The 26,019-nt window shown below is 42.1% G+C and overlaps 2 protein-coding genes across 2 annotated transcripts; both read right to left on the bottom strand.

Annotated features, from left to right (window-relative positions):
- Positions 1–772: 772 nt before the first annotated feature.
- LOC139217966 (ankyrin repeat domain-containing protein 9) lies at positions 773–2,417 on the bottom strand. Its single transcript, XM_070849478.1, has 2 exons — positions 1,294–2,417; positions 773–1,263 (listed from the first exon to the last, which is right to left on the bottom strand). The coding sequence occupies exon 1, from the start codon at positions 2,262–2,264 to the stop codon at positions 1,374–1,376; it is 891 nt and encodes a 296-aa protein (XP_070705579.1). The 5' UTR covers positions 2,265–2,417; the 3' UTR covers positions 773–1,263; positions 1,294–1,373.
- An 8,940-nt stretch (positions 2,418–11,357) lies between these two features.
- On the bottom strand, positions 11,358–22,933 carry lrfn2b (leucine rich repeat and fibronectin type III domain containing 2b). Its single transcript, XM_070849513.1, has 2 exons — positions 21,549–22,933; positions 11,358–12,327 (listed from the first exon to the last, which is right to left on the bottom strand). Exons 1-2 carry the CDS (start codon positions 22,922–22,924, stop codon positions 11,358–11,360), a joined length of 2,346 nt encoding a protein of 781 aa, XP_070705614.1. The 5' UTR covers positions 22,925–22,933.
- Positions 22,934–26,019: the final 3,086 nt, after the last annotated feature.

The raw sequence follows: 26,019 nt of genomic DNA, 5'->3' as shown, positions 1-26,019 counted from the left end.
AGTTTGACACAGACACATTTCAGTCACAAACAAATGAGTTCTTTTTTATCATCATTTATCATCATTATTATTGTAAACCTACAATTTCCATGAAATGGCTGTGGGCGTAGCCTTGCATTTATTCTGGCACCGTATGACTGATTTACCAGTTCCTCGGCGTGATGGCCTGTGGGTAGAAACTGTTCTTGGTATGTCCCTGGCGTGTTTGGTGGTTAAACCAGATCGTGATGCATGTGCAGAGAACGGACTGGATTATTGCAGAGTAGAAGTAGAAATGAAATTGAAACTGAATTATCAGCTGAGCAAGAAAGAAACTGCCCAGGGCTCATACTTACAGATACGCACAATTCAATATTCGGCATATGGAGAATACAGTTTCTAATAATTAAAAATTACAAAGAACATTTACTTGGATTTAAATGGAGCAGTTCAATGAAATTCCCCAAAAGATGAACTACTGTTTTTCAACTTAATACTATTAACTCAGTCTAATAACTCACAGAAATGTGTTTTATTTCTGGTGTGCCAAAGTTATAATTAAGTTATTAGGATACGATGGACAACGGGGTTAGAATAAAACCCTCTGGAGATTCTATTGTATTCGCTTCCTCAGTGGTTGTGAGACTGTGGGTGGGGTTGAAATGTCTAGAAAAATCTGGACCAAGATGTCAAGCATAAACAATTATACACAACAGTGTGTCCCGGGTTTGGTTTCATTTACTGTGGAGAAACTGTAGTAATAATTCACTGAATCAGGAAAGACAGAATGAGATCATCATCTTGGATCCTTATTTATTTTAAAAATAATCAGTCATCCAAAGAGTTTTCAAGTCAACTGACTTCTTTTCCAGTGATCTATGAGATCGCTTTCTTACTGTTAAATACAACAACAGCCCAAATAAATTAAAATCAAACAATAATACAGTTCGTGTAGACTGTCATCACTGCTGGTCTACGTCTCTGATATGATACAGTGGCTTCAATAGCAGTAGTATTAGTAAGTAACACTTTAGAATGAGGTTAGACAAACAAACAGGTTATTAATGCCTTGAATGTGGGCAAAAAGTTCAAGATTATGGCTGTTTATTCTCTAATCTTCTCACTGCCGGATGCCCTGCAAAATGCCTCCAGTCCACCTCCAGCTGTCAGCTGTTAATTCAATCAGTGGAATAAAAGACACATCTTTTGATAAGCTTCATTCATTTGGATCCCTGACTGTGGTGTTTATTTGTTCAGCCCTGTAATTTAGTGTTACCATAGAGGCTCTTCAAACTCACACACACACACACACACACACACACACACACACACACACACACACACCATGCTAAAATGTAACGGTTTGCATACAGTGGGCCATCCCTCATGTCACACTAATGCTGTATCACCCTCTGCCTGTCCCGCTGGGTCATGGGCAGACCCGGCGGTTTGAGAGAGGAGGGGATGGGCAACTCGTGCAGGCTATCCGGGAAGGTGGCAGGGCTCAGCTGCCTCAGGATAGTCTGCATGGCAGTGAGAACCAGCGGCGCCGGGCTCCTTCCCGTCAGGTACCCGTACATCTCCTCTCCCAGCACCGGCCCCCAGCGCTCCGGCTCTCTGCTCAAAACTCCCTTCATTTTAAAGTGAACCTTTGGCATGAACATGAGCAGGTTGTCGAGACACTGCCTCCTCTCCCCGCCGGTCACCTCCTTGGTGTCCCTGAGCTTCTCCAGAATCACATCCAGCGGGGTCAAGCCGTCGTGGTCCTGGGCGTGCGGGGACGCACCGTTCCCCAGCAGCATGATGACCGTCTCGGGCCGCAGCAGCTCACAGGCCAGATGTAAAGGGGTCCTCCCGTCCTCCATGTGAAAACACCCGGCTCGGTCCGCGTAGGGGGGCGTGCTGGGTACCCGGTGGGTCTCCTGCAAGATGAGGCCGAGAATGTAGCGCCTGTCGTAGCGGACGGACATGGCCAGGTGCGGGGCAGAGGACGGGCAGCAGCAGAAGCGTTCCCCGGGCTTCGCTAGTGCTTCGTCGGTGTACCGGCTGAGCAGATACTCGGCATACGCCTGGTGGTCGTGAACGATAGCGTAGAGCAGCGCCTCCGACGGGGTGTAAATTCTCTGGCTGGCGTCCCCCTCCTGGTAAAAAGCCTCCATCGTCCGCATGTCCTCCAGCATCCACACCGGCTTCAGGTCCCGCACAGCCCGGTAGAAGAGCAGCGACAAGGACTTCCGATGCTTGTCTATACTCCGAGCCACCGAAGTGACGGTATAAGAGGCCATAGCGACAAGCGACCGGAGCAAGTTATGTCCTCAGCGGGTTAAACGGAGTCCTTTCCGCTCTGCAGCCATTACTTCCAAAGCTGTGAAGATATAAGGAGAGAACACCGAGTTCTCTAGTGTTTACCGCCGACACACCGACCTGTGACCCGTCTGTCACCGTCCTATATGGACGCACTCACATTCCTGCACCGTGCTGTCAGCTCGGGGAGTCCTCTGCAGTGCAGACGTACTGCGCATGCGTACACTGTAATGTCAAAAGATTGTAGGAAACTTTATTGACAACATTGAAATTAAAATGGCTTCTGAGGAGTTAATATATAGAACAGGGGACTTCACTAACATCACAGCAACAGTGTGTATTATCTGGAGATAATATCAATGCTGATTACTTGGTTATTGAGGAAACCAGATCATGAATGGTATCGCCTGAATGAGTTTTATATAACAAGCAAATCAGGTTTAGTTTAGGTGGAGTTTTGGGTGTGGAGGAACACCCACATAAGTGCCAAAACTTATTAAGATGAGGTTTGATTAACATTACAGAACATTCACTATGGGTTGAAATTAACAAATTATAAACCATTAATAAATCATTAACACACATAAAGAAAACATTATTAAAGAGCGATCACAGTTCAAAACCGTTTCAAACAGTTACATATTCTTCCTAAGTAGGCCTTCTTTAAGTATCAGAATTTAATCTGCAGTAATGGTAATAGTAAAACAAAAGGCTAAACGCTTCGATTGATCATAATATTATGAACTATACTATCAATTAATATCTATTAATACTCAATGCAAATAACTAGAGACAAGGTTAAACACAAAACAATATTTGAATGGCATTTTAAAATTTGCATTCTGATGTAAATAGGCTACATATTATTACAGGGATTTCCTGTCTGTTAGTGATATGATAAAATAATACATCCTAGACTGAAGCATTTTACATTTTTACAAATTTGGAGTGACTATGGTGAACCTGTAGATTGAATATAGGTTGATTTCCCAGAGGCCTCTCCTATCTGTGATCACTAGAGGGCACTATGGTCCCATGGTATTTGATCTATTTCATTACTGGTACTGTGTGACTGGGTCATTTATTCCCATAATATATCTTAAAACAAAGGAAAAGCAGTGAAAGTCACAAAAGCGTGTCTGATATTTATGAGGCTCTGGATCTGCCCCATGTCAACAGCTGGAGAAGAGAGAGAGGTGCTGGGAGGAGGGGGGGGGGGGGGGGGGGGGGCTGGTGTGTGTCTGTGAGTGTGTGTGTGTTGCTGACACTATTCGCAGTTGAGCTAAATAAGTCAGTTCTACGAAGTGGAGAGCGTGAAAAGTGAAAATGTCCCTTTAATGTTTGAGACTCATCAAGTGTTAACATTAGTGCACGGTTTGCAATTGTTTTTAAGGAGTCACTTTTGTTGAATATAAATCTCTTATACACTGTTGCCCATAAAGTTGGAATAATTGTTCAACACCCCCAGTTTAGTTAAATACACTGAATACACAGTCTGCAAAGGTTCATTGTGGTTTAAGTTTCACTGTGATATGTTTGGAAGAGTTTGATCAATAAAGTTGAGAAGATATACACTTTATTTATCAAGAATAAATCACATTGTCACAATCATTTCATGAGAAGAGGTGAAAAACATTTTATTCCAACTTGATGGGCAATAATACATAATAATACAAGTGATTTTACTTTTGATACTTAACATTTTGAACAGAGGATACTTGTGCTGTGACATTTTTTTATATTGTGGCCACTGCTTTTGGAGCTGTTGGTAATGAAATTCCAAATCCACAAGAAATGCAATTCTAAAGAAATGCACACATGGACATGAACAAAAATACTGTTTTAAGTAAGTAAAGTCTATTTAGTATAGTACTTTTCACAGAACAAAGTCACAAAGTGATCTACATATAAAAAATAAAGACAAATAACATTGTTTTCATGAGGCAATTTGTCTGTTTAATTAGTGTACAACTACAGTATGCTCCCTCCACAGTGCGTGGATTGTATCTATGAGGCTTTAGCTTGTGTAGTAATTATCTCTGGTCACACCGAAGCAGTAATGATCCACTGAATGTAGATTTACAGCCGAACCAGAATCTAACAATGTAGCAGCTTAATTAGTCTGCTGCGGTTTTAGTCATCACAACATATCTGCATGTTTTTGGGACACAGAACGGTAAAGACAGAATAATGTAAGGTATCAAAAAAGACAACAGATGTGTTGTAAGACCTCCTTGCGTGGCTTTTATCACCTCAGGCTCTCACCACCGCTCAGACGTACTTAGACTTTTCTTTTATACTGAAGATAAATCTTATTTGACATACAAAGACGGATTAAGATCCTGCAACATTTTAGAAAATAAGGTTAAATGGGACAAAACTTGGGAGAGGCAACTCAAACAGGGAAATAACTAAACATGAACGACAGGAGATAAAACGACTATAGATTAAAAAGTCCGGTCATAAGTTTATAAAATTAATAATGAAAGTTCAAATGATTTGTGTTCTCTGTGAAAGTGAGATGAGAAGATTGTTATCAATCTCATATCTCTCCAGTACTTCACTACTGGCACTACTACTATTAAAGCTGGATATTTCAAGAACTGACAAGCACATTTTCATCAGCAGACACATTTTTAAAAAAATCATATAAAAAAGACTAGGCCGAACATATTTTGAGTGCCTGTGTAGGATAAAATAGGGTTTAATTATGATGACGGTACTGAAAGAATGTCAAGTGCCATTCATATATAAAGCTATGGCTGTTGCAGTTTGGATAGGTTTAGGCACTAAAACGACTGAAAAGATGATGGTTTGGGTGAAACAAGAATGTTATATGAATGGGACTCCCCATCATCAACAGATCTTTATTGCTGTCATACTCTGCATTGCCCTTTAGCGTCTCACACAGATACAGAAAGGCCGTCTCATACAGATGCCGAAGGACGCCTTGTGTGTCCGTATCAGATGTGAAAAGGCGCGACAAAGCAGCGGTCGTTGACGCCCCGGGAATGAGGATGGGAACAGGCTGTCTGTTCACATGTAATCTGCAGCTCTGCTGAGTCACACTTCTTTATGCAACGGACATTTGCCTTATTTTCTTCAGCTCTCCATGCTTGATTTATTTGTTTCGCCCCTGGATCTCACACTAAAGCAGGACACGGTGTGAGTGTTTCATATTTCAATGTGGCTGATAAAATTGCCATGACTATCAAGATTTCTTTGATTAGAGCTGCAGCGTCTCATCACCTCTGGCTAATCCTTTGATTTAATTTGCATTTGGTGAGTGGTCAGCGATGTGTTTCAGCTTTGACCTCATCCCTTTTATCTCCAGTAATTACACTCTTCCACTCTGACCAATTGAATTAGTTATCAGAATGAGCTGGCTCAACTTTGAAGCACCCTTTCTTTGCTTTAACTCCCACATAAAACAACGTTTGAGGCTTCTTTACGACTGGCTAAGCAACATTGCATAGATCAGACACACCCTGTCTCATAATGATACATAAAAACTGATCCACACAATTGTCACCACCTTGCTGGATTATTGCAATTGCATATTATCAGACTGCCTCAACAAGTTTTCCACAGACTCCCCGGCTGGACCAGAATTCTGCTGCACATGATGAGAAAAATAGTAGTCTTTCTGCACTGGCTCCCTGTAAAATCTAGAATATAATTAAAAATCTTTCTCCTCCATTAATTCATGCACAAATTCACTCTCCTCACAATTTACTGATAAGGCGTCTTCTGAATAAGGTGGAGATGGTTTGCCATTTAAAAAAAAAAAAAGGCAGAGCTTTCAGGTTTCTTTTTCTCCTGTGGAACCTTCTTCCAGTTTAGGAGACAGACATCCTCTTAAGAGTAGGCTTGCAACTTTCCTTTCTGAGAAAGTAATATAGTTATAGATTAGCTATAACTTATAATTATAGCTCATAGTTAGGGCTGCCTCAGGCTTTGGACTAACCCAAAGCTTAGCTGCTACAAATGCTGCTATATGTGGCAGGGGGACTCCTTCTCCCCCTCGAAATCCGTACACATCATGTCCCTTTAACGCATGTTGGTAACTTGGTGTATTCCTTGAGGCTTTTGTGCTTTCTCCTCTCACAAGTTGCATGTTGATCGTACTTTGGTTATTGGGATTTAATGGATCGTTGCTGTGGACTGCCTGCCACCATGCGCCTTTGTGACTCCCACTGTTTCTATTACTATTATTGGTCATTTTGAATAATTCGTCATTATTTATTATGATTCATATCGCTCACTAAAAGTTATATTATTTATCATTTATTATCATTTATCAAATTAGTCCACGCATTTGTCACTTCCAGGTTCGACTATTGCAACTCCTTATTATCAGGCTGCCCCAATAAGTCCTTAAAGACTCTCCAGCTGGTCCAGAACGCTGCCACAAAAAAACCAGAACAAAATAGAGTTTAAAATCCTTCTCCTCACCTACAAACCTCTTAATGGTCAGACTCCATCATATCTTAGCCTAGTTATGCTGCTATAGGCTTAGACTGCAGAGGGACTCCCCATGATGCACTGGGCTCCTCTCTCCTCCTCTTCCTCTCCATCCTGATGCTTCATGTCTCTTTATGTCTGTTACTAACTTGGTATCTTCCCCGGAGCCTTTCTGTGCTTTTCTTATCTCTCTGGTTCCTGTGGGTCCTGGTCCTGGTCCTGCTGCTGTGGTTCTCGGGTTCCTGTGGATCCTGGTCCTGGTCCTGCTGCTGTGGTTCTCTGGTTCCTGTGGATCCTGGTCCTGCTACTGTGGTTCTCTGGTTCCTGTGGATCCTGGTCCTGGTTCGCCTGCTGTGGTTCTCAAGTTCTTGTGGATCCTGGTCCTGGTTCTCCTGCTGTGGTTCTCTGGTTCCTGTGGATCCTGGTCCTGGTTCTCCTGCTGTGGTTCTCAGGTTCCTGTGGATCCTGGTCCTGGTTCTCCTGCTGTGGTTCTCTGGTTCCTGTGGATCCTGGTCCTGGTTCTCCTGCTGTGGTTCTCAAATTCCTGTGGATCCTGGTCCTGGTTCTCCTGCTGTGGTTCTCTGGCTTCATGAATCACTGCTGCGGATCGTCAGACACTTTTTACTGATATGAGTCGTGTTATCATTATTCATATATTAACTACATAACTACAACTACAGCAACTACATAGTTGCTCTCTCTCTCTCTCGTACCCAGACAGAAAGCACCCCCCACCTCTGAGCCTGGTTCTGCTCGAGGTTTCTTCCCGTTAAAGAGGAGTTTTTTTTTTTAGTGTAATTACGTTTGGGTGTTTGAAATTTGAAATGTTTTTTTCTTTAGTTGTTACTGACCTGAGAGTTCACTGAGGAGTTTTCACCATTAGCTGACACCCCACCCAGTTGTTGCCTATACCCACATGATACCTGAGGTCAACAGTTGGTCTCATGTGTGCAGCCCCTTATGATGCTGAATAATAAGCCTTTAAACATGCTCAGAGGCCAAGGTTCAAAGGTTAATATTACACAGTAAGAGCCATATAGAGTCTTTACCTTTCTAACAATGTACTTGGTTTAGTTCTATGTCTAAAGCTTTAATTTCCTCATTTGGTGGCCACAAAACATCCCAGGGCCTAGTTTCAGAGAGCAGTTTGAAGACCCACTTTATAAAATGAAATAAGTAAAGTGGACCTAATATTGAAATTAAATTGAATATTTCGAATGTATTTGCAGAGTGGAATAGTAGGCCGATAGTTAAGAAACTAAGAAAGATATATTGACTGTACAAAGGATGGATGAATTGTACTGTGGATAAGCTCAAAAAACGTTTGAGTGGTTTGCTGTTTTAAGAAAGTTAATTTAATCTTAAAAATCCTCATAAATCCTATAAAAATTAAATGAGCTACTTCAGATGTTAGTCATAGGCTATAAAAAGCCTCTTCTCAAAAGATACAAGGGTGTTTGGATTAGGGTTACAGCCAACTGGCAGCAATTTGAAACAGAACGAGGCCAACTGACGACGGAGAGCCCGAACCAACTGTTGGGTCTTGTTTGTTAAAGTTGGTTCATGTGTTTTGTATTTCCCGTTTTATTGTGGCGTTCGACTTTTCCCTCCTGTTTCAGGCTCCTTGACTTCCTGCCTTTGTGTGTTTCCCACTCCTGGGATTGTCTGATTGTTTCCACCTGTGCCCCCCTCCCTGGTGTACAGTATATATTGTCTGTGTTTTCCCGTCGTGTGGCAGATTTTCTTGTGCCCTTGCCCTTCCAGCATCCTAGTCGGTGTTACTATCTCTGTATTTGTCAATAAGTATTTTTTGCCTATTGTCTGTCTTGCGTTGAGCATCTGAGTCCGTCTTCTTGTGTGTGCTTCTGGTTCTAACAACAGTCGAACGCGCCCACAACAGTGTACTTTTTTTTTTAACTATACAGCTATCTATTATGTCAAATATCTAGCACAGCCAAACTAGTATTAGCACTGGATTTATGATTTAATTCAGTAATGGAAACAATGTACTAGAATCATAGCAATAATCATGCTTACCTCCTTTTGGATGATTGGCTCCAGCATTTGTAATCATCTGGTGGTCACACAGTTTTGATATTGATCTGTTCGTCATTAGGTGACAATTTGTGTCCGCTTTAGGACATTAAGACGCTATAACGTCAACATCTATGCTGCTTAAACTGTGATGACAGAGTCTGGGGGTCAGGATATGTGAATCCTACATTTCGAAGAGATTTGAAGCTTTTGGTCATTTAATTGGAACCGAGTGATTTGCTTTTGGTACCTGGTACTTTACATTGATCTGGTCTGCTTTTGTCAACAGCACAAACTACACTATTGTGTGCAATGTTAGCTCCTTCGAAGAAAAGAGCGCGGTCATTAATTTGATGTGATTTGTGTGTTTTTCAGTCCCCATATACCCCAACAGTCATAGAGGAAATGCTCTGACACCACATGGCTGTTTCAGAGATTTTTAGTTTTATCTCAGTAGCAAAAACAACAAATTTGATCACACAAAGATTTTTTCACAGATCCTGGTAAGAAATGTGCTCAGTTGCAGTGTAACGACACAGTTAAGCTGCTTCTCCTCCCCTACTAGTTCAAATGCCACACATATTCTAACTGCAGCATGGTACAAATAAAATCCAATATACAGAGACACTGTACACACAGTCATATCAGAAATACCACAAAAAAGCATTTAAACAACATATGAAACGTGACAGCATGAGTGTATACACTGGACTGAAGAGATAAGACTCTTTAGTCCGGCGTCCGTTCGGCAGAAACATGCAACACCTGACAAGAAAAGCAAACAACTTCATGTTGTTTAATAAAAATGTATGGACTATGAACTTCCATTAAATAGGCTAATTATTACTTTTTCTTATTAAATCCTTATTAAACCCATATCTTTTTCAGATGGTTTAACTGGTCGTTTGTAGGTATCCTATGAACACTGAGGAGAACACTGAGGAATTTATTTTCCAAAATATGATGCTTACAAAAAAAAAGGTGTGCTGGTACAAAACTTTCTGAAAGATGTGACTAACTCACAACCTTGGCGGACAAAATGACAGACTTATTAACTGGACCTGTATATTTTTTAAGATACAGAATAACAGATCTTAGCTGCTTCCCCTAAAATGAATATAGTGTGCAAAGAAAAAATTCTGGTTTTATACAACTTGGGTCTGAGACAGAAAGAAGGGGGCTTACGTTGAGGTCGCTGACACCTCCGGTCCTACAGTTTGCACCTTACAGTAATCCACAAGAATGGCCAACTTTGGTCTGTATTTCATTTTGATGACTTACTAAGTTAAAACAATACAGATAAACATCTCAACACTCGGGTGTCCTCACATAGATTCAGTGTCCTACTGAATGCTTTTGGTGATCATGGACTAGTTACCTCATATATAGATGACCTGATGTGGTGTACTGTTGTTGGAGGAGTTCAAAGTAATTAAAATAGCTAACCATGATAGACTATAAACTGAGCTTTTTCTTGCTTAAGCATATGGTTTCCTTTTCTTTTTAGCACTAATCCTAAGAGGTTGGGAACTTTTGGTTTAAATAAACAGTTTCCAGATCTATGCAATGACTTTGGTAAGTAGAGTGTTATTATTGCTTATAGAAATGATGGCTACAACTACAAAAGCAAGACTCAAGTGGTAATAAACCAGAATGATCCTATAGACATATAAATCCTGACTTTGACGTAGCATCCGGTATCGCCCTGAATGTGTAGTTAGTTTCAGTCAACTTGTAAAAATGTTTGGTTTGGTGGCATTATTAGGTGCTACCAATAAAATCTGATGTACACAAACTAGGCCTAATTGTCCTGTAACATCCTACCCAGCTTTCCACCTCAATAATTTGGCATTTTTACAACAGTTTACTGAGTCCTCACCTACAGTACAGCCACAGTTTAGGAGATGATGGTTTTTGCAGTCTACTCAGTCACACTCAGTTTGATATGAATAGCGTACAGTATCATTGAGTCACCTCTCAAATACATACTCTGTATAAAAATTAAATATATTCACATACAACTTTGTCAATAAATCTTTTTTTCATAATCTTAATGATTAAATCTTATTTTAATGAATCGAAGCATCATATCTATGTATATATATATATACTGCATCATTAAATCAAAGAAAACTGCATCAGTAGGTAACTGAAATAAGAATCAATTTACAGTAGAGGATTTTCTGGTCACGCCTTGCTTTTGTGCAGAGACCAGTAATGGATCATTTGTATTTGACCAGCAAAATAAAAAATATAAAACTTTTATTTCATTCTTTCTACTTTAGATTAATACAGTATATCAGCAGTCCATAGGCATGAGCACTGATGCATTTCACTTCAGCTGACCAGCCATCCATCTCTGAACAACGTGTGAGGCAAAATGATCTAAATGTCTTATTTCTAAAGTTTGCATTTGGCTCTGACTGAAAACCCTTCGTCCTGTCTCGCTGGAGTCTGACTGTTGGGGTGGAAGGTATAAGGATCAGAATGTGCTTCATGCAGGACAAAGGCTCTTAGACCAACAGGCCTGTCTTGGCATGGTTGTTGGCCGTCTATTTGGGCAGTGTAAATCTTTTCTATACAGTACTCTCCATCACCCAGTCCGCACTGTCTATTGTCCCCTTACTCCCTCCCGTGTCCCCCTCCTCGTTGCACTGCAGCAGCATGCCATTTACAGACATGCTCCTCTTAGTCCAGATACTACTGATCCTGCGTGGTTTCTTGCACAGCTGAGAGGTCCTGGCGACTGTTACATCTCCCATGTCAAAGGACTGGCTCCTTTTCGGCTTGGAGTCCAGGGGTAACATGAGGAGCCTGCTGAGACTCGAGTCCAGTGTCCGGCTTAGCAGCGGCTCCCTGTCTGTGTGGGGTTTTACGCCTGCAAATACGGCGTTGCTGGAGACTCCCGCGTCACAACCATGCACCCCTTGCAGCTCCAGCGAGGTGAAAGCTCCGAGGAGGTGGTCCAGGTTGGGTCCGGATCGGGGCCTTGAGTGAGCTGACCTCCAAATGTTGGCAAGTGTGCTGTTGGGGCTGTACGAACCCCCAACCATGGAGCCTGAGGAAGAGGAGGAAGAGGTGATGCTGCTCTGAAGGGAGCCACACTTGAACTCTACCACCTCGTCCTGCAGGGTCACTTTGGCCTTGACCCTTGGCTCAGGCTGAGACGGGGGCATAAGAAGTCCATTTTGCCCAAGTCGACCCCCGTTTGTCTGACAGTGTGTGTCACTGACACTGATCAGCTTCCCCACCAAGGGTTCAGTATCTGCTGCTTTGTATCGCACCATGAGGATGACAATGAACACGAGCAGAGTGGCCACAATGATGCCTCCCACCACCAGGATCATGGTACCTCCCAACAGCTTGCTGGGCAGGGACTGGCACTGAGGGTAGTCATCCTGGGTGAAGAAATGAGTGCAGCCCACCACATTGGTGGCCGTGAGTGTGGTAGCGGTGTCATCCCAGGCAGCCAGCACACACAGATCATAGCGGGTCCCAGACACCAGATTTGTCACCAAGAAAGCTTTGCTGGAGGCCGGGATCATCCTTAACAAAGAAAGGAAAAACAGTTAGGACCTGCAGGCTAATTGCTGTATTAGAGATAGCTGTAAAAAAGGAGTCATGGATGATTTAGTCATCAGCATTTTAACATGTGTAATTTCAGCACATGGAGACTTAACTGACTGCTGTGGTAGATAATGCGAGTTCTATTCACCATGCAGTTTTCATTAAAGGAGAACCAGGATTTCCATTTGCATTCCCGGGGTTCTCTCCACTGAGCTAAGGTTGCTGCTTTAACAGACAGCCAACAGTAATTGGCATTATCACCCATAGCCATCTGTCTTGCTGCAGTGAGCAGCAGGTCCATTTAATATTGGAGCTCTGGAGCAGTGATACATGTATAAGTAGAAAACCCAGAAAAAGGCAAAATAAGACGGGAGAATGAAGCACATTTTGTATGGGCCGATCCATGACAGATTTGGATCTGTGGGAACTGTCTGGAGTCCTTTTGACAGGAACACAAACACAAGGGAGTGTGTCAGGTGTTGTGGTATTAAGCTCCGGAGAACTGTTAATGCTGTAATGTTCCTTCCTGCTTCAACGATCACCAGCAAGATGTCAAGGTGCTCTAGTGAAAGACAGCCTCCGAATGCCCAAAGCAAGCTGCTCAGCAGCCAGCCAGTCTGAAAGGACAGGATGTTGCACTGGTGCAGTTACACTCACACCTGCTGTTTAGATCATTTAAATAATTATGAATTTCTTTCCACACCCACAGTTTCCCCTGCAGTCATGACATCAGTCATGAATCTGATAATCCAGATTTAAGGCTGACTCTGAGTAAAACCATATGGTGGAGCTAAAAGTAATTTGCCACTAAATAACATGAACAGTATGTTATCTTATTATCATCAGTATTATCACAATAGAAACGCTTGATCATGTTAGGTTGAGCAAATCATGCCAGCTTTGTCTATTCTCTGCACTACAGCTACAACTCTACCTTGATAGCACTCTGTATGTTTCCTATTGACTTATAACAGAGCTTATTATTTCCATGTTTCCCTGCAATTTTTTTGAAAACTAGGGCATGGCCGGATTAACCCATTTAGAGATCCTGGGGTAAAAAGAAAAAAAAAAAAATCAACCTCTATCAAACCTGAAATACCCATTAGTATGGCAGCTTCATTACATTGTGTTTTGAGCCCAAAAAAACACAAAAAACAGTATTCCCATACGGTCTATTTTCGGTGTGTGTATTAGTTAATGGAGATTTATTCAAGCATAGTATACAGCCAGTGTAGCTCACACCACTCACAGCTAAGCTTGACCATCTACATTTCAAATGCTTTGGCTGCCTTGTGCCAACAAGTCAGTCTAAAGTCTGAAATATTTCTAGGTAGTTAAAAGGTGTGGATTCAGGGATATTACAACTATGACTAAGAAAGGTGTGGTATAATATATCTTAAATAGTCACTGTAAACCAGAATTCAGCTGATCAAGGCTCTCTTCGGTCAAGCTAATTTCTCTAAATCTGCCTGGTTGACTGACCCGCTACGCTTGATTTCTGATACTGATTCACACTGACAATAAATGATATCTTAAAAAAAAAATCAAACTAAGACCCAAATCATACCCCACATGATCATGCATGCCGCTTTGAGCAACGCTAAGTTGAGGAAGAACTAGAATTACTGTCATGTGGATGTGGTTTTAGGTCTCCGCCAACCACTCAAGTTGCAGTTTGCACCCTTGTCTATCCAGACCCAAGACTAAAGTCTAAAGTCACCAATTCAGTATCCAATCAAACATGAAAACTGGTCACATGTCCTCTAGTGACTGTGTAAGTTATGACTAATGTCTGTCTTTCTCTGACCAAATCATTTTGTCTGCCTAACCCAGACAAAAATAGAAAACACTAATGTCAATCATTTTTGTAATAGTGATTCGGAAAGCACTAACAAAAGATGCCATCCTGCCGCTTAGAGCATCACTTTAGAAACATTTTGGTTAAGATGTAAGATTTGTCACATGATCCTGCCTTTACCTCTCCCCTTTTGCTATTGTCGTCTGTAGAGGAGGGAAGCGACATTGTTGTCATAGAAATGTTTGTGTTTCTAAGTTTACTTACTAGATTATGTTAGTGCGTCTTATTGTGTAGCACGCCAACATACGCCTGTGTCATTCATGTTGGTGCTCAAGTTATATGAGCTGGTACAATTGACCTATTGTACCTATTGTGTATGTGTTGTGGGAATGGTTTCGGTTTTAATGTTTTGATTGCAACCTGATCTGCTTCAGCCCTTTTGCTATTGTACTCCACAGGGGAGGAGCTCACGTTACGTGATCATAATTGTCTGGAGGATTTTCTAATTTGCTTCTTTTGTCAGTATAAACAGTCCACAAAGATATCCTGATCTGGGTCTCTTCAACAGAACACAGTGCAAGCAGTGCTAGACACCACTGGTTACACAACAAAATTCATAAATGAGTCCAGAACCAAAACATAACCTTAGTTTTTTGTTTTTTTTGGCCTTATTCTAATTAGACACAACAGCTCCTTGTGCTACAGTTCATTATACCATTATAATTGGCTGCCGGGAACTGGGAGCAACATTCTTTAGCCTATTGAAGTATTTGCTGTGCACAGCATGCTTCTTTGCCTGGGTCTTATCAATTTCAGGTTGTCTGCATAGACTGGCTTTTAATTCATGGGAATAAAGCCAATGTCCAGAGAAACTTATGCCCATTGTTATCATTGGGGCTGCAAAAAGCAATTTGTCAAGTGGTCTGCTTAGCTCCTGATGATGGTGTGAGTCCATGGCATTAATCAGAGAGAAAGCGGGGAAGAGGGAAAAGAAGCGAGGGGGAGGAGACGGAGAAGGAGATGGGGTCTTGGCTTCGGCTTCTTTGAGCTTTGTGAGAGATTTGCCAGTTACAGTTTTAACATTATATATATTTTCTCAGTTCAAAGAAGAGCTAAATTCTCTGCAGAGCTGAGGGAAAGTGCAGAATTGGTGATAATTCTCCTTAGGTTTGTCACCATGAGCAACATAGATGATATTACAATATCAATTAGTACAGCTTTGAGATTTTAAATTATTAACTTTAATAGGACTGAGGAAATACTTTACCCTTTTCTGAAACGTAATCAGTACAACAAATGAGTCATAAACTACTAAAGTTGGTAATAAATGCATTTTAAACCAGCAGAAACTTGACATGTTTAAGAGAGGCAGGTATATTAACTGAGTAACCATAGCACCTGGGACGCAGCAAGAGCCTCTGACACTAACAAGCTAGCATTAACACCAGTGAGTGTAATGCCAGTCCTTCAAGTCCTCCATCTCTAAACACCACAGGATGGAAACACACAAGTACACTGTCCTTCCAAACTGAGAGTTTGGATCATATCATTATTCTCTCATCGCATTTATACATCAATGATCGCTGCTTATGGGAGCAAGCCTGTGATTGATCACTGCCGGCCATGTCACCGTCCCCAGATCAAATTAAGATGTTCACATGTGAGTCTGGTACTCAACAGGTTTGTGTTTGTACCGTAAAACCTCTGAGGAAACCCCGATGCTCCTTCCCAAGGGTCAGTACAATCTTGGCTGAGGCGTATTTCGGTACTCTTTGATCGAGCGGCTTTGGGTAAATGCTGAACCACTGAGGGGAGGTTACTAATTGACTCCTGGATCTCAGAGTCACCGAAGACGAGCCTTGGATTGTAGGACTAACGTTAAGGTGTCTTCCTGACCCACTTGATCATTCTTGACATTTGTTGAAGGGCATGAACAAGAACTGCGTGTGGTACAAAACAGCAGAACTTGCCACTCAAACACCTCCACTGGTTCTTCCCATTGAATATTTTGCCATATGAATTGGAGGTGTGGTCTCTGTGCAGCCAGCAACATGACCTGGTGACACATGGCTTGGATATCACCAGAAATCATCACTATTGAGATGAGCTAGCGCCAACATGTCTTGTTTAGAACTTGTGTTGTCTTGTCTTTACTTGTCTTGTCTGTTGGTGCAGCGATTTTCTCACTTTGTTAAGCCTGTACATCAGCTTTCCTCAGCCTCTGTGCAACACAGCTTCTGGAGGAAACTTGGATCCACTTTCTGATCCCATCCGTTGATAACTGCTAAAAATCTGAACAGATATATATATAAGAAGTGTCAGAGTCACCAAAAAAGGTGTGTGTGTGACCATAAAATGTAGCAGACTTTGTTTTGAGGATGACATGAATTACAAGTAGCCACTGAATTGCTGTACTTTATGTAACTGGACTTCATCGGTTTTCACTCCACTATGATTCATTTACAGTTTCCACACATTTGTGTGGCCATAGCTTCACATTCTGCTTCCACTTCTAACCAATTAGAGATCTATCTATGTATGTATGCCTGGTTACTGATTACAGGCCTCTGTTTAAGCATAAAGGCATTAAATATGTAAGAATTCTTTGGTGCACTAAATTGTTTCTGATGACTAACTTCTATGTGAGTACTTGTTAATATAAATGAACAGTATATTTACATAAATATATGTACATTTTTGGCTTCTCTACTTTTACCTCTGATTATATCCAGTCACAAACTTTAGAACATCTCACAATAGTGCACTTTAGGATTTGCAGAAAAAGTTAAAAAGTTAAAAAAAAAAGTCTGCTCTGTTTTGACTAATGATTCTCTGGGCCCTCAGGCCTTCATATTCACCCATCCTCCAGTATATAAAGGATCACATTAAGCCTTTAATTCAAGTAACAATGTGCCAACCATAGAAACTGGAGCGGTGATAACATTGTCCTCCAGCTCCAGTGTTTGAGGAGGAAACAGCTAACAACTCTTACCTCATGTGCATGACACAGCTGAAATGATTAAGCTGTATGAACCCCGCACATTCCAGCAGCTGCAGGGCTTTTTGCTTCCAGTCTTATTTACAGAGAGTTGTCTCAACTCAACTTTCCTGAATTCAGCTGTGAAACATTTCTGGCTGCTTTCAGCTAAACGTACAGCACAGAGACTGACCTTAATGAAATAGAAAACCATATTCACATGGCAGCATGACATTTTTTTTTTTTTTAAAATGCCTCTCTGTCCTGTAAAGTCCTCAGTTGGCATTAAGGACCTGTTTCTTCAGCTCTTATCTGTCTTGGTAGGGGTCTGCAAAGTTCGATGGTTGAGGTCCTGTCACAGTCTGTTCTGCTGCTCTCCTGCCTGCTGTGAGATTCCCTCTCATCACCTTGCCACACCCCGTCATCTACTGATCAGTTCCACCTGTTGCTCCCAGCTGTGTCTCATCTCTGCACGTCACCCAGCCAGTATTTAAGCAGCTCCGGTCCGCTCACTCATTGCTAGATTGTCTTCGTGCTATGCCTAACTCTCCAGCACTCATTCTTGGACTGATCTCCTGGTTTTGACTCTGTTTGCCCCTGACTATCCCTCCTCATCTCTGCCCCGGTAATCGCTACAGCCTTCTGTCCCTGACCACGAGTTTTGTCTGTGTGTTTCCTGATTCTCGTCTGCCTTCTCGTCCGGCTTCCTCGAGTGAGATTAAGAGACATTACCACTTTTCCTCTGTGGTTGTGCTGCGTCCTACCACACACCCTGACAGGTCCCTGTGTTCACTTCTATGGCTCCCAACTAGTCACATCATCCCTACTGAAAAAGCTTATTTCTCTCTTCTACTCATAATATTCAGCTGCAACTAAGCTGGAATCCGAACCCTCAGAGAGCTGCTGGTTCTATAAGTGTTATCCCCTTTCTGCATTTGCACTGAATTTTTCTTTTCTTTTTTTGATTTGCCATTTTCATGTTTAGGGTTCGGTTAGGTTTGAGGTATCAGTATGCATACAACAAAGTGCATATACTGTTTGATATACATTTGATATAAGCAAAAATGAGTAGTATCATCTTTCTACATTTTTATGTTCAATATTTTATGCACAAACACAGAAAATCTGAATGCTGACAGGAATTAATAATATTGCTATTTGCTAGAATTGTATTAAAAAAATTAAAACCATTCTTCCTACAAAGTTATCAGGGGGAAACAGGAGAGAAAATGTGCAATGGGAAATATTGCATATGTAAGGGTGGTCATAGCCCTGAGGATACTTCACTAATTGCCATGCTTTCCACAGTTTTAAAGAGGGAGTGACTGATTTAATTGCATAAAGTATTTCTGGCTGATTTCACACTTGTTTTACAAACTGTGGTGGTAGAATACAATACAAAACTCATGTAATGCAGTTTTATTCCCGTGAGGTGCTGTAGGATTGACAGAAACCCGCCTCTCAAGCATTGAAATCCCCCTGGTTCTGGACTGCTGAATATAATCAGACCCAGAACAGCTGAGCATTGTGCTTGAAGAGGGAGACATCATTTGCTGAAAAGATATTAGGAGTATATTAAGAGTTCTTTGTGCTATTGATAAACATGTTGATGGGCGATACAGACACTGGATGATAATTGCCAACATCAATGTATAATATTACAGAATATTTGTAGGATATACAGTACTGTGCAAAAGTCTTCAGCAGGTGTGAAGAAATGCTGTAAAGTAAAAATGCTTTCAAAAATTTAAAATAAAAATTTTATCTTTTTACAAAATTCAAAGTGAGCAAACAGAAGAAAAATGTAAATCAAATCAATATCTGGTGTGACCACCCTCTGCCTTCAAAACAGCATAGATTCTTCAAGGTACACTTGAACAGCCAAACTCTGCTACCAAGGTGAGGCTATGGAAGACGGTTTCATGTCACAGGTCATCATGTTCAGACTGAGCACAGCAGCAAGACACAAGGTGGTTATACTGCATCAGCAAGGTCTCTCCCAGGCAAAGATTTCAGAGCAGACTGGGGTTTCAGGATGTGCTGTTCAAGCTCTTTTGAAGAAACACAAAGACATGAGCAATGTTGAGGACTGTAGACACAGTGGTCGGCCAAGGAAACTTAGTGCAGCAGAAGAAATACACATTATGTAGACTTCCCTTTGAAATCAGAAGATGTGGGAACATGGCCAAGCGACTCAACTATGCACAAAAACATAGGTCCTGGGGTGCTGAAAAATGGCAGCAGGTGCTCTGGACTGATGAGTCAAAATTTGAAATATTTGGCTGTAGAAGAAGGCAGTTTGTTCACAGAGGGGCTGGAGAGCGGCACAGTAATGAGTGTCTGCAGGCAACAGTGAAGCATGATGGAGGTTCCTTGCAAGTTGGGGCCGCATTTCTGCAAGTGGAGTTGGGGATTTGGTCAGAGTTAATGGTGTCCTCAGTGCTGAGAAATACAGGCAGATCCATCATGCAATACCATGAGGGATTGGCCTCAAGTTTATTCTGCAGCAGGAGAACGACCCCGTCAATGTCATTAGGAACTATCTTCAGCATAAAGAAGTCTGCCTGGGATTACATGAAGGATTTAAGGCAGCCTACATCCACAGATCTATGGATCTGCAAAAACTGTGCAAGTGCTCCTAAAAGAAGATGCTTTTTTGAAGGCAAAGGGTGATCACACCAAATATTGATTTGATTTAGATATTTCTTCTGTTCACCCACTTTGCATTTTGTAAACTGCTGAAAATTAACAGTTAAGTTTTATATTTTTGAAGGCATTCTTACTTTATAGCATTTCTTCACACCTGCCTAAGGCTTTTGCACGGTACTGATTTTCATTTAAGATCAGATGCTTCTCCAAAACACAACAGATGTGTTTCAGGGACGAGCCCGCAACTATTTGTCTGCATTTGAATCTGTGCAGAATTTATTCATGGGGAAATATTTAAAAGATAAAAATCACAAAAGCACATTGGTATAATCAGGGGCGGCTGTGGAGGTAGAGTGGGTCGTTCATCAATTGGAAGGTAGGCGGTTCGATCCCTGGCTCCTCTAAGTCAGCATGTCGAAGTGTCCTTGGGCAAGGAACTGAACTTCAACTGAACTCCAACAAGCAGAGTGTGAAAGAATAGTCTTCTCCAATAGACTCTTCCTGTATGAATGATGTGTGATTGGGGGAATGAGGATGAAATGTAAATGTGCTTTGAGTAGTCGAAATTACTAGGAAGGCGCCATACAAATACAGACCATTTACTCCTCTGAACAGGCCAGCAGCATGTTAACCTGTATAGCCACTTAAATTGCCCAAAGACAGCCAGAAACAACCACTGTTGTCGACGTCTCCCACAAGACCAAATTATAGTTCATTCACAAAACCTGTGACGCACGTGCACAATGCCAACACTATACTCACGTTACGGTCTCTGCTTAACAAGGCTTTACAGACAGCAGAAGCAACCGTGCTACACAAATTTAAACCAGGTCAAGCAAAAACAAACAAGCTCCCATTCGGCAGATCAAACCGGGTCGAGCGGACGAGTTGGACGAGCCCCCATTTGTCACAGCCCGGCTCAGGTGCTGCAACAAAGCAGGAGACAGGACGAGCAGCAAATGCAATCAAGTGGTTTTATTTAAGGATAAAAGTGTCATGTGCAAGAATTTAACAAAAAACAAGAAAACATATCAACTGGGGAAAAGAGGGCCCAAAGTAGGGAGTGAGACAGAGAGCGAGAGAGACACAGAGACAAAAAGACAGCAACTAATTGGGAACTGTTTTCCCAAGGGTAGAGCACCAGGCCCAAGTGCAGGTCAGCCAATGGCAACCCTCCAGCTCAGCACCTGCCCAAGGCAAAAACACCATCTACCATCTTATCAGCTAGCATGGTACTTTGCTTGAAAACCTGAAGGGAAAAGACATGCCTCAGACCATTTGAGGTGATGCATCTGCCACATCCCAACGTTGAACAGAGAATATTGGATTTCAACAGCTCAATGAAATACAGTTATATTTAGATTTTGATAAAATGCCAGTATTTCAGTTTTGCAATGTCCATGATAAACCACAGTTGACAACATTTGCACACTTCAGAATGTCAGAACACTGCACAATAAGGAAGCACTGCTTGACATTGCATCTTAAAAGACTAGGTGTCATGGTGACAACTTCATCAAAGTTTTTGAAACTTTTCTGCCATTTTTCCAGGTCTGCCAGTTATAACAGGCTTAGTCATTTGTAACTTCATTATTACAAATTAACCATTTCACTTTGCACATTTCTGTCATTGATAATATACAAATTATTTAATACAGTTTTACACAGACCCTATCATCTATCAGCCAAATTACCTGTTTTATTTTTGGACATGTCACATGCCCACAAAACTGTGCTTACACTGAAATATTCCTAAAAGAATATGCAAGTGTTTACCTGTAGATCAGAACCTCATCATCCGAGCAGTTGTACTGGAGTTGGTACATCTTCACCTTGGGAGCCGACTTGCTTACAGTCCACTTGATCAGCGCTGAAACGGCTGTCACCTCGGAGACAGACACAATCTTCTCCGGTTGGCTGTTGGGAGCCCCTTTGCTGATCCTGGTGGTCCCTGTGATATCAGAGAGGCGTGACTTTGGGGGTGCTGGCTGCCTGGTGCCATTGCTGAGGTGGGGGAGCTGGACAATGGACACTTCCACAGAGGCAGTAGACTCCCCAGCCACATTAGCAGCAATGCAGGTGAAGGTGCCGTAGTCCTTGGAAGTGGTGATGATGATGCTCAGAGTTCCATTGCTGTACACTGCGGTTCGGGAGGAATTGACAAGCAGCCGATCATCAGGGGAGATCCAGTGGATGGTAGGAGAAGGATCTCCCATTGCTTCACATCTTAAGCTGGCTGTCTGGCCCTCCAAGACCAGCATTCTGTGGGTGTGCTGGGTAATGAGAGGTGGCTGACACACAAACTCCTCCTCCCTCACATTCCAAAAGTAACGACCTTTTAGGGCAGTAGGGGAAGCACAAGTCTCTAGGTCATCATCTCTCTCAAGCCTTCGCAGCCACAGCATCTCACAGTTGCAGTGCAGTGGGTTCCCGCCCAAGCTCAGGGACAGCTGGGGAGCATAAGGTGTTGTTAGGATAATTGAGTCCTGGGCGTGGGCGAAGATGGGGTCTGGAGGTAGCTTCTGCAAACGATTGGAAGTCAGGTCCAATCTCACCAGCCTTTCTAGGTCAGTAAAAGTGCCCTCTGGAATAAAGTCCAACAGATTATGGTCCAGACTAAGCTGGTGTAGGTTAATCATCTGGCGGACTGAGTCCCAAGGTAGAGACATCAAGTTGTTGTAGGAAAGATCCAGATCCTCCAAGGCAGGTGCCAGGTCCTCAAATGCTTTGTCATGGATGCGCCCCAGCTGGTTATTGTTAAAGATAAGGTGCTGCAGGTTGACCATGCCTCGCAGGTCATCAGGGCCTAGCTCCATCAAGCGGTTGTTGTCCAGATGAAGCGAGCGCAGTGTTTCCAAGTCACCAAAAGAGAAGGGCTGAATGTAGCCAATGGTGTTCCTGGAGAGGGTCAGGTCCACCAGGTCGGTCATATTGGCAAAGTCCTGCTGTGTAATGCGGAGTATGTAGTTGCCTCCTAAGCGGAGCTCGACTGTGCTCCGGTCGATGTCTGGAGGCACGAAAAGAAGGCCTTTGGAGGGACACAATGTCCCCAGGGACTCAGAGAGATTCTGACATACGCAGTATTTGGGGCATGCATGGGTGATCATCACTGTGGCTCCCAGGACCAGCAGGTAGCAGATGATGTGGTCCATGGTAGAGTCATACAAAGGAACCTGTGTGGGAAACAGACACATAAAGACAGCAGAATTAAAGGTAACATTCATGAATGTTTATATGTTTCAAACTATGGCCCATCTTTCAGACCACACACAGCACTCATGCCTCTCCTGCTTGTGCCTCTCCCCATCAAGCTTTTTGGGACGACCCACTCCACCTTGGTAGCTCACACCCACACATACATGGACACATATACATCAGTACAGTCTATATATACACTCACAGATGGCTGTACACACCCACACTCACATGTCATAACACCCAAGCAAAGACCTTTGCATTGCCAAATATTGTCTGTGATGAATCATCTATCTATCTCTGCACTGAATTGAACTATCTCAATTCCTATGAACTTCAACTGAACACGTTCTTTTCTGCCACACAAAGCATCACCTACTTCATATGATAGAGCCTATGGTTGTAATGAGGATGGTGAGTGGTTCAGTCTAACAGCTGGAGGGATGGATAAGGAGAGGTTCAGGCCCACGGCTGACTATGTGCGCTAACAAATAATGACACTTGAATGAAGCTCTGTGTCCATTTTGGCACAAAGAACTGCTTCACTTTTCCACAAAGCATAGTACATTGTCCATTTCAGCACCAACACATTGATGCAACATAAAACATGTTAATTGACTTAAGTATAAAACTTCACATTCAACATGTTTTCCACTAAGGAAACTGCATCTGTAGAACTGAAGAGGCAACTTTATGACTGACTTCTGACTGACTGGCAGCTTGTTTTCTTTGTGTGTGTGAAGTGCTTTTCTTTTATTCTCCTTTTGTGAAGTTATGTCTGATTTCTCATTAGATTCTGCTGTGATATTACAAAACTGAAAAAAGGAGAAAGAAAATTAAGGTTTCGAAAACATATTAATTGTCTTGTCTGTCTGTTCTGCTGCTCTCCTACCTGCTGTGAGATTCACTCTCACCTGCGTCTCTCTCACCACCTTGCCACACCCCCTCATCTACTGATCAGTTCCACCTGTTGCTCCCAGCTGTGTCTCATCTCAGCTCATCACCCAGCCAGTATTTAAGCAGCTCCGGTCCACTAACTCTTTTTACCTCTCTCTCCTTTTACCTTACCTCTGATACATAGCAGAAATATGGCACTGATTATTATTGCACACAGGAACCCAAAGTTCCTGAAACTACAATGAATATACATCATGTGCTCTTTATTAGTTATTTTGCCCTGAACTCCAGCCTGGGATACGATATTTTGCAAATGACCTGCTAAGTCCTTTAGCAATGTGCTCACAGGGGAACACAGATAAAAACTTTTCATCAGAGATAGCAGAGTAGCACATTGTAAATCATCGGATCAAAGTAGAGGACGCTAGGTTGAGAATAGATGGTGTAGAGGTCAGGGAGTTAGCAAAATGGGATCTCTCCTGACAAGTCAAGCATGGTGGCCCATGCAGGCGGCTCTTTCATATGTTGGGCAGAGCCAGGACAGCAGCAATAGGGGAAGGCCTTGATGTGAACACTCACCACAGTTCCTGGCAGACATTGCTGTGCTCAGTGAGCTCCAGCCTTCATGCCCTGCCTGGCCTAGAGATGGACAAGGGGGTTACTGGCTGCAGAATCATTATAAATGGTCTGTATTTGTATAGTGCCTTTCTAGTCATTTCAACTACGCAAAGCACTTTTACATTACATCCTCATTCACTCATTCACACATCAGGAGGAATCTAAGTTGGAGGACACACACACGTTCAGTTGGGGTTCAGTGTCTTGCCCAAGGACACTTCAACATGCTGACTTAGAGGAGCTGGGGATCAAGCCGACCTTCTGATTCCGGGTCTCAGTGTTGTGTTGTGAATTTCAATACTACTTAACTTCACTTAACAGTGTGAAGTCAATACTGAATTTCTTTAACATTCACAGCTTTCACTCACTTAATTTCATGTAAGCTCCAGAGGATATAGAGTCTGCACAGACAGCACCTGATTCTTAATTTTACAGACGAGAATGCAAAACACATCTGAAAAAAAGGCAAATGGGAACAGCATTAGTGAACCTCACATAACTGGATCCCAGTAGGCTACACCTACAGCGCTGGCTGATTAAACCGCTATCAGCAGACAAGGACGATCACTAAAACTACATGTCCCCTATGCAGGGGAGTTGCAGAAGATAACCTTTTGTCTCTAACTGGTTCCACTGGCTGCTGTAGTATCATGACAGGAGAGCAATTTCAGATATTAAACTTTGCAGGGCTCCAGTCTAACTTTTTCATTTAGTAGTCTGAAAAACATTTTTGGAAAACAAAATTTAGGAGCAGCACTTAAATCGCAGACTGGCTCCAGGGACGTGGAACATCACCTCTCTCTGCAATACACACACATCTTTTTTTTTCATTTGAACTGCATTTCTGATAAAGGCCTTGGTAATAAATACATAATACAGAAATAAGAATGCAATGTGAAGTGAAGCACTGTTTCAAGGAGAGAAAATCATCAAGTAGTGATTTTTTTTAAACAAATACAAAAACCTAGTATGTACTTCATTTTTCCTTCTACTCTGTTTTTCTGGGGACCAAAAGATTGTATGCACTGAAATTGCTCTAAATTTCTTTTCATAAGCAATTGAGACAATTACATGTGACCAAACAGAGCAGATATTTGATCCAGTCACATGGTGATTCACTACTTCTTATCACCTGCTCTATCAACAGCCAACATCCTCTCATCAGTGCATCAGATCACTGGAGAAAACCAGCTGCTTAGAAGTAATATGTTGCATGTAACATATGCAAGTACTGGACATGATGAGTTAATGGCACAACTTGCCTTGGGCATGGTGGTTCCCCTTACCCAGCCACTATCTTACTCTGTTCTACCCTAATGATATACAGTATGTATCTTTACACTACCACTGACTAGGGGGAGTTGAAGTGTCACGATTAATCCTGTTTCGGGGGCTTTCCCATACTAATGGTGGTTAAAACACTGCACCTTATGGAGTTATAAGAATTTTTAAACTTTAAATACTGAACTTGATATGTGCTATCTGCTCATATTCAGTAGTTCAAGAATATAAAAGCTACTGTACTAAAGAGGTTATA

Source organism: Pempheris klunzingeri, chromosome 18, assembly GCF_042242105.1.
Source record: "Pempheris klunzingeri isolate RE-2024b chromosome 18, fPemKlu1.hap1, whole genome shotgun sequence".
NCBI lineage: Eukaryota > Metazoa > Chordata > Actinopteri > Acropomatiformes > Pempheridae > Pempheris > Pempheris klunzingeri.
Note: the sequence above shows the minus strand (reverse complement) of the source record. Positions and strands in the feature narration are given on the sequence as shown.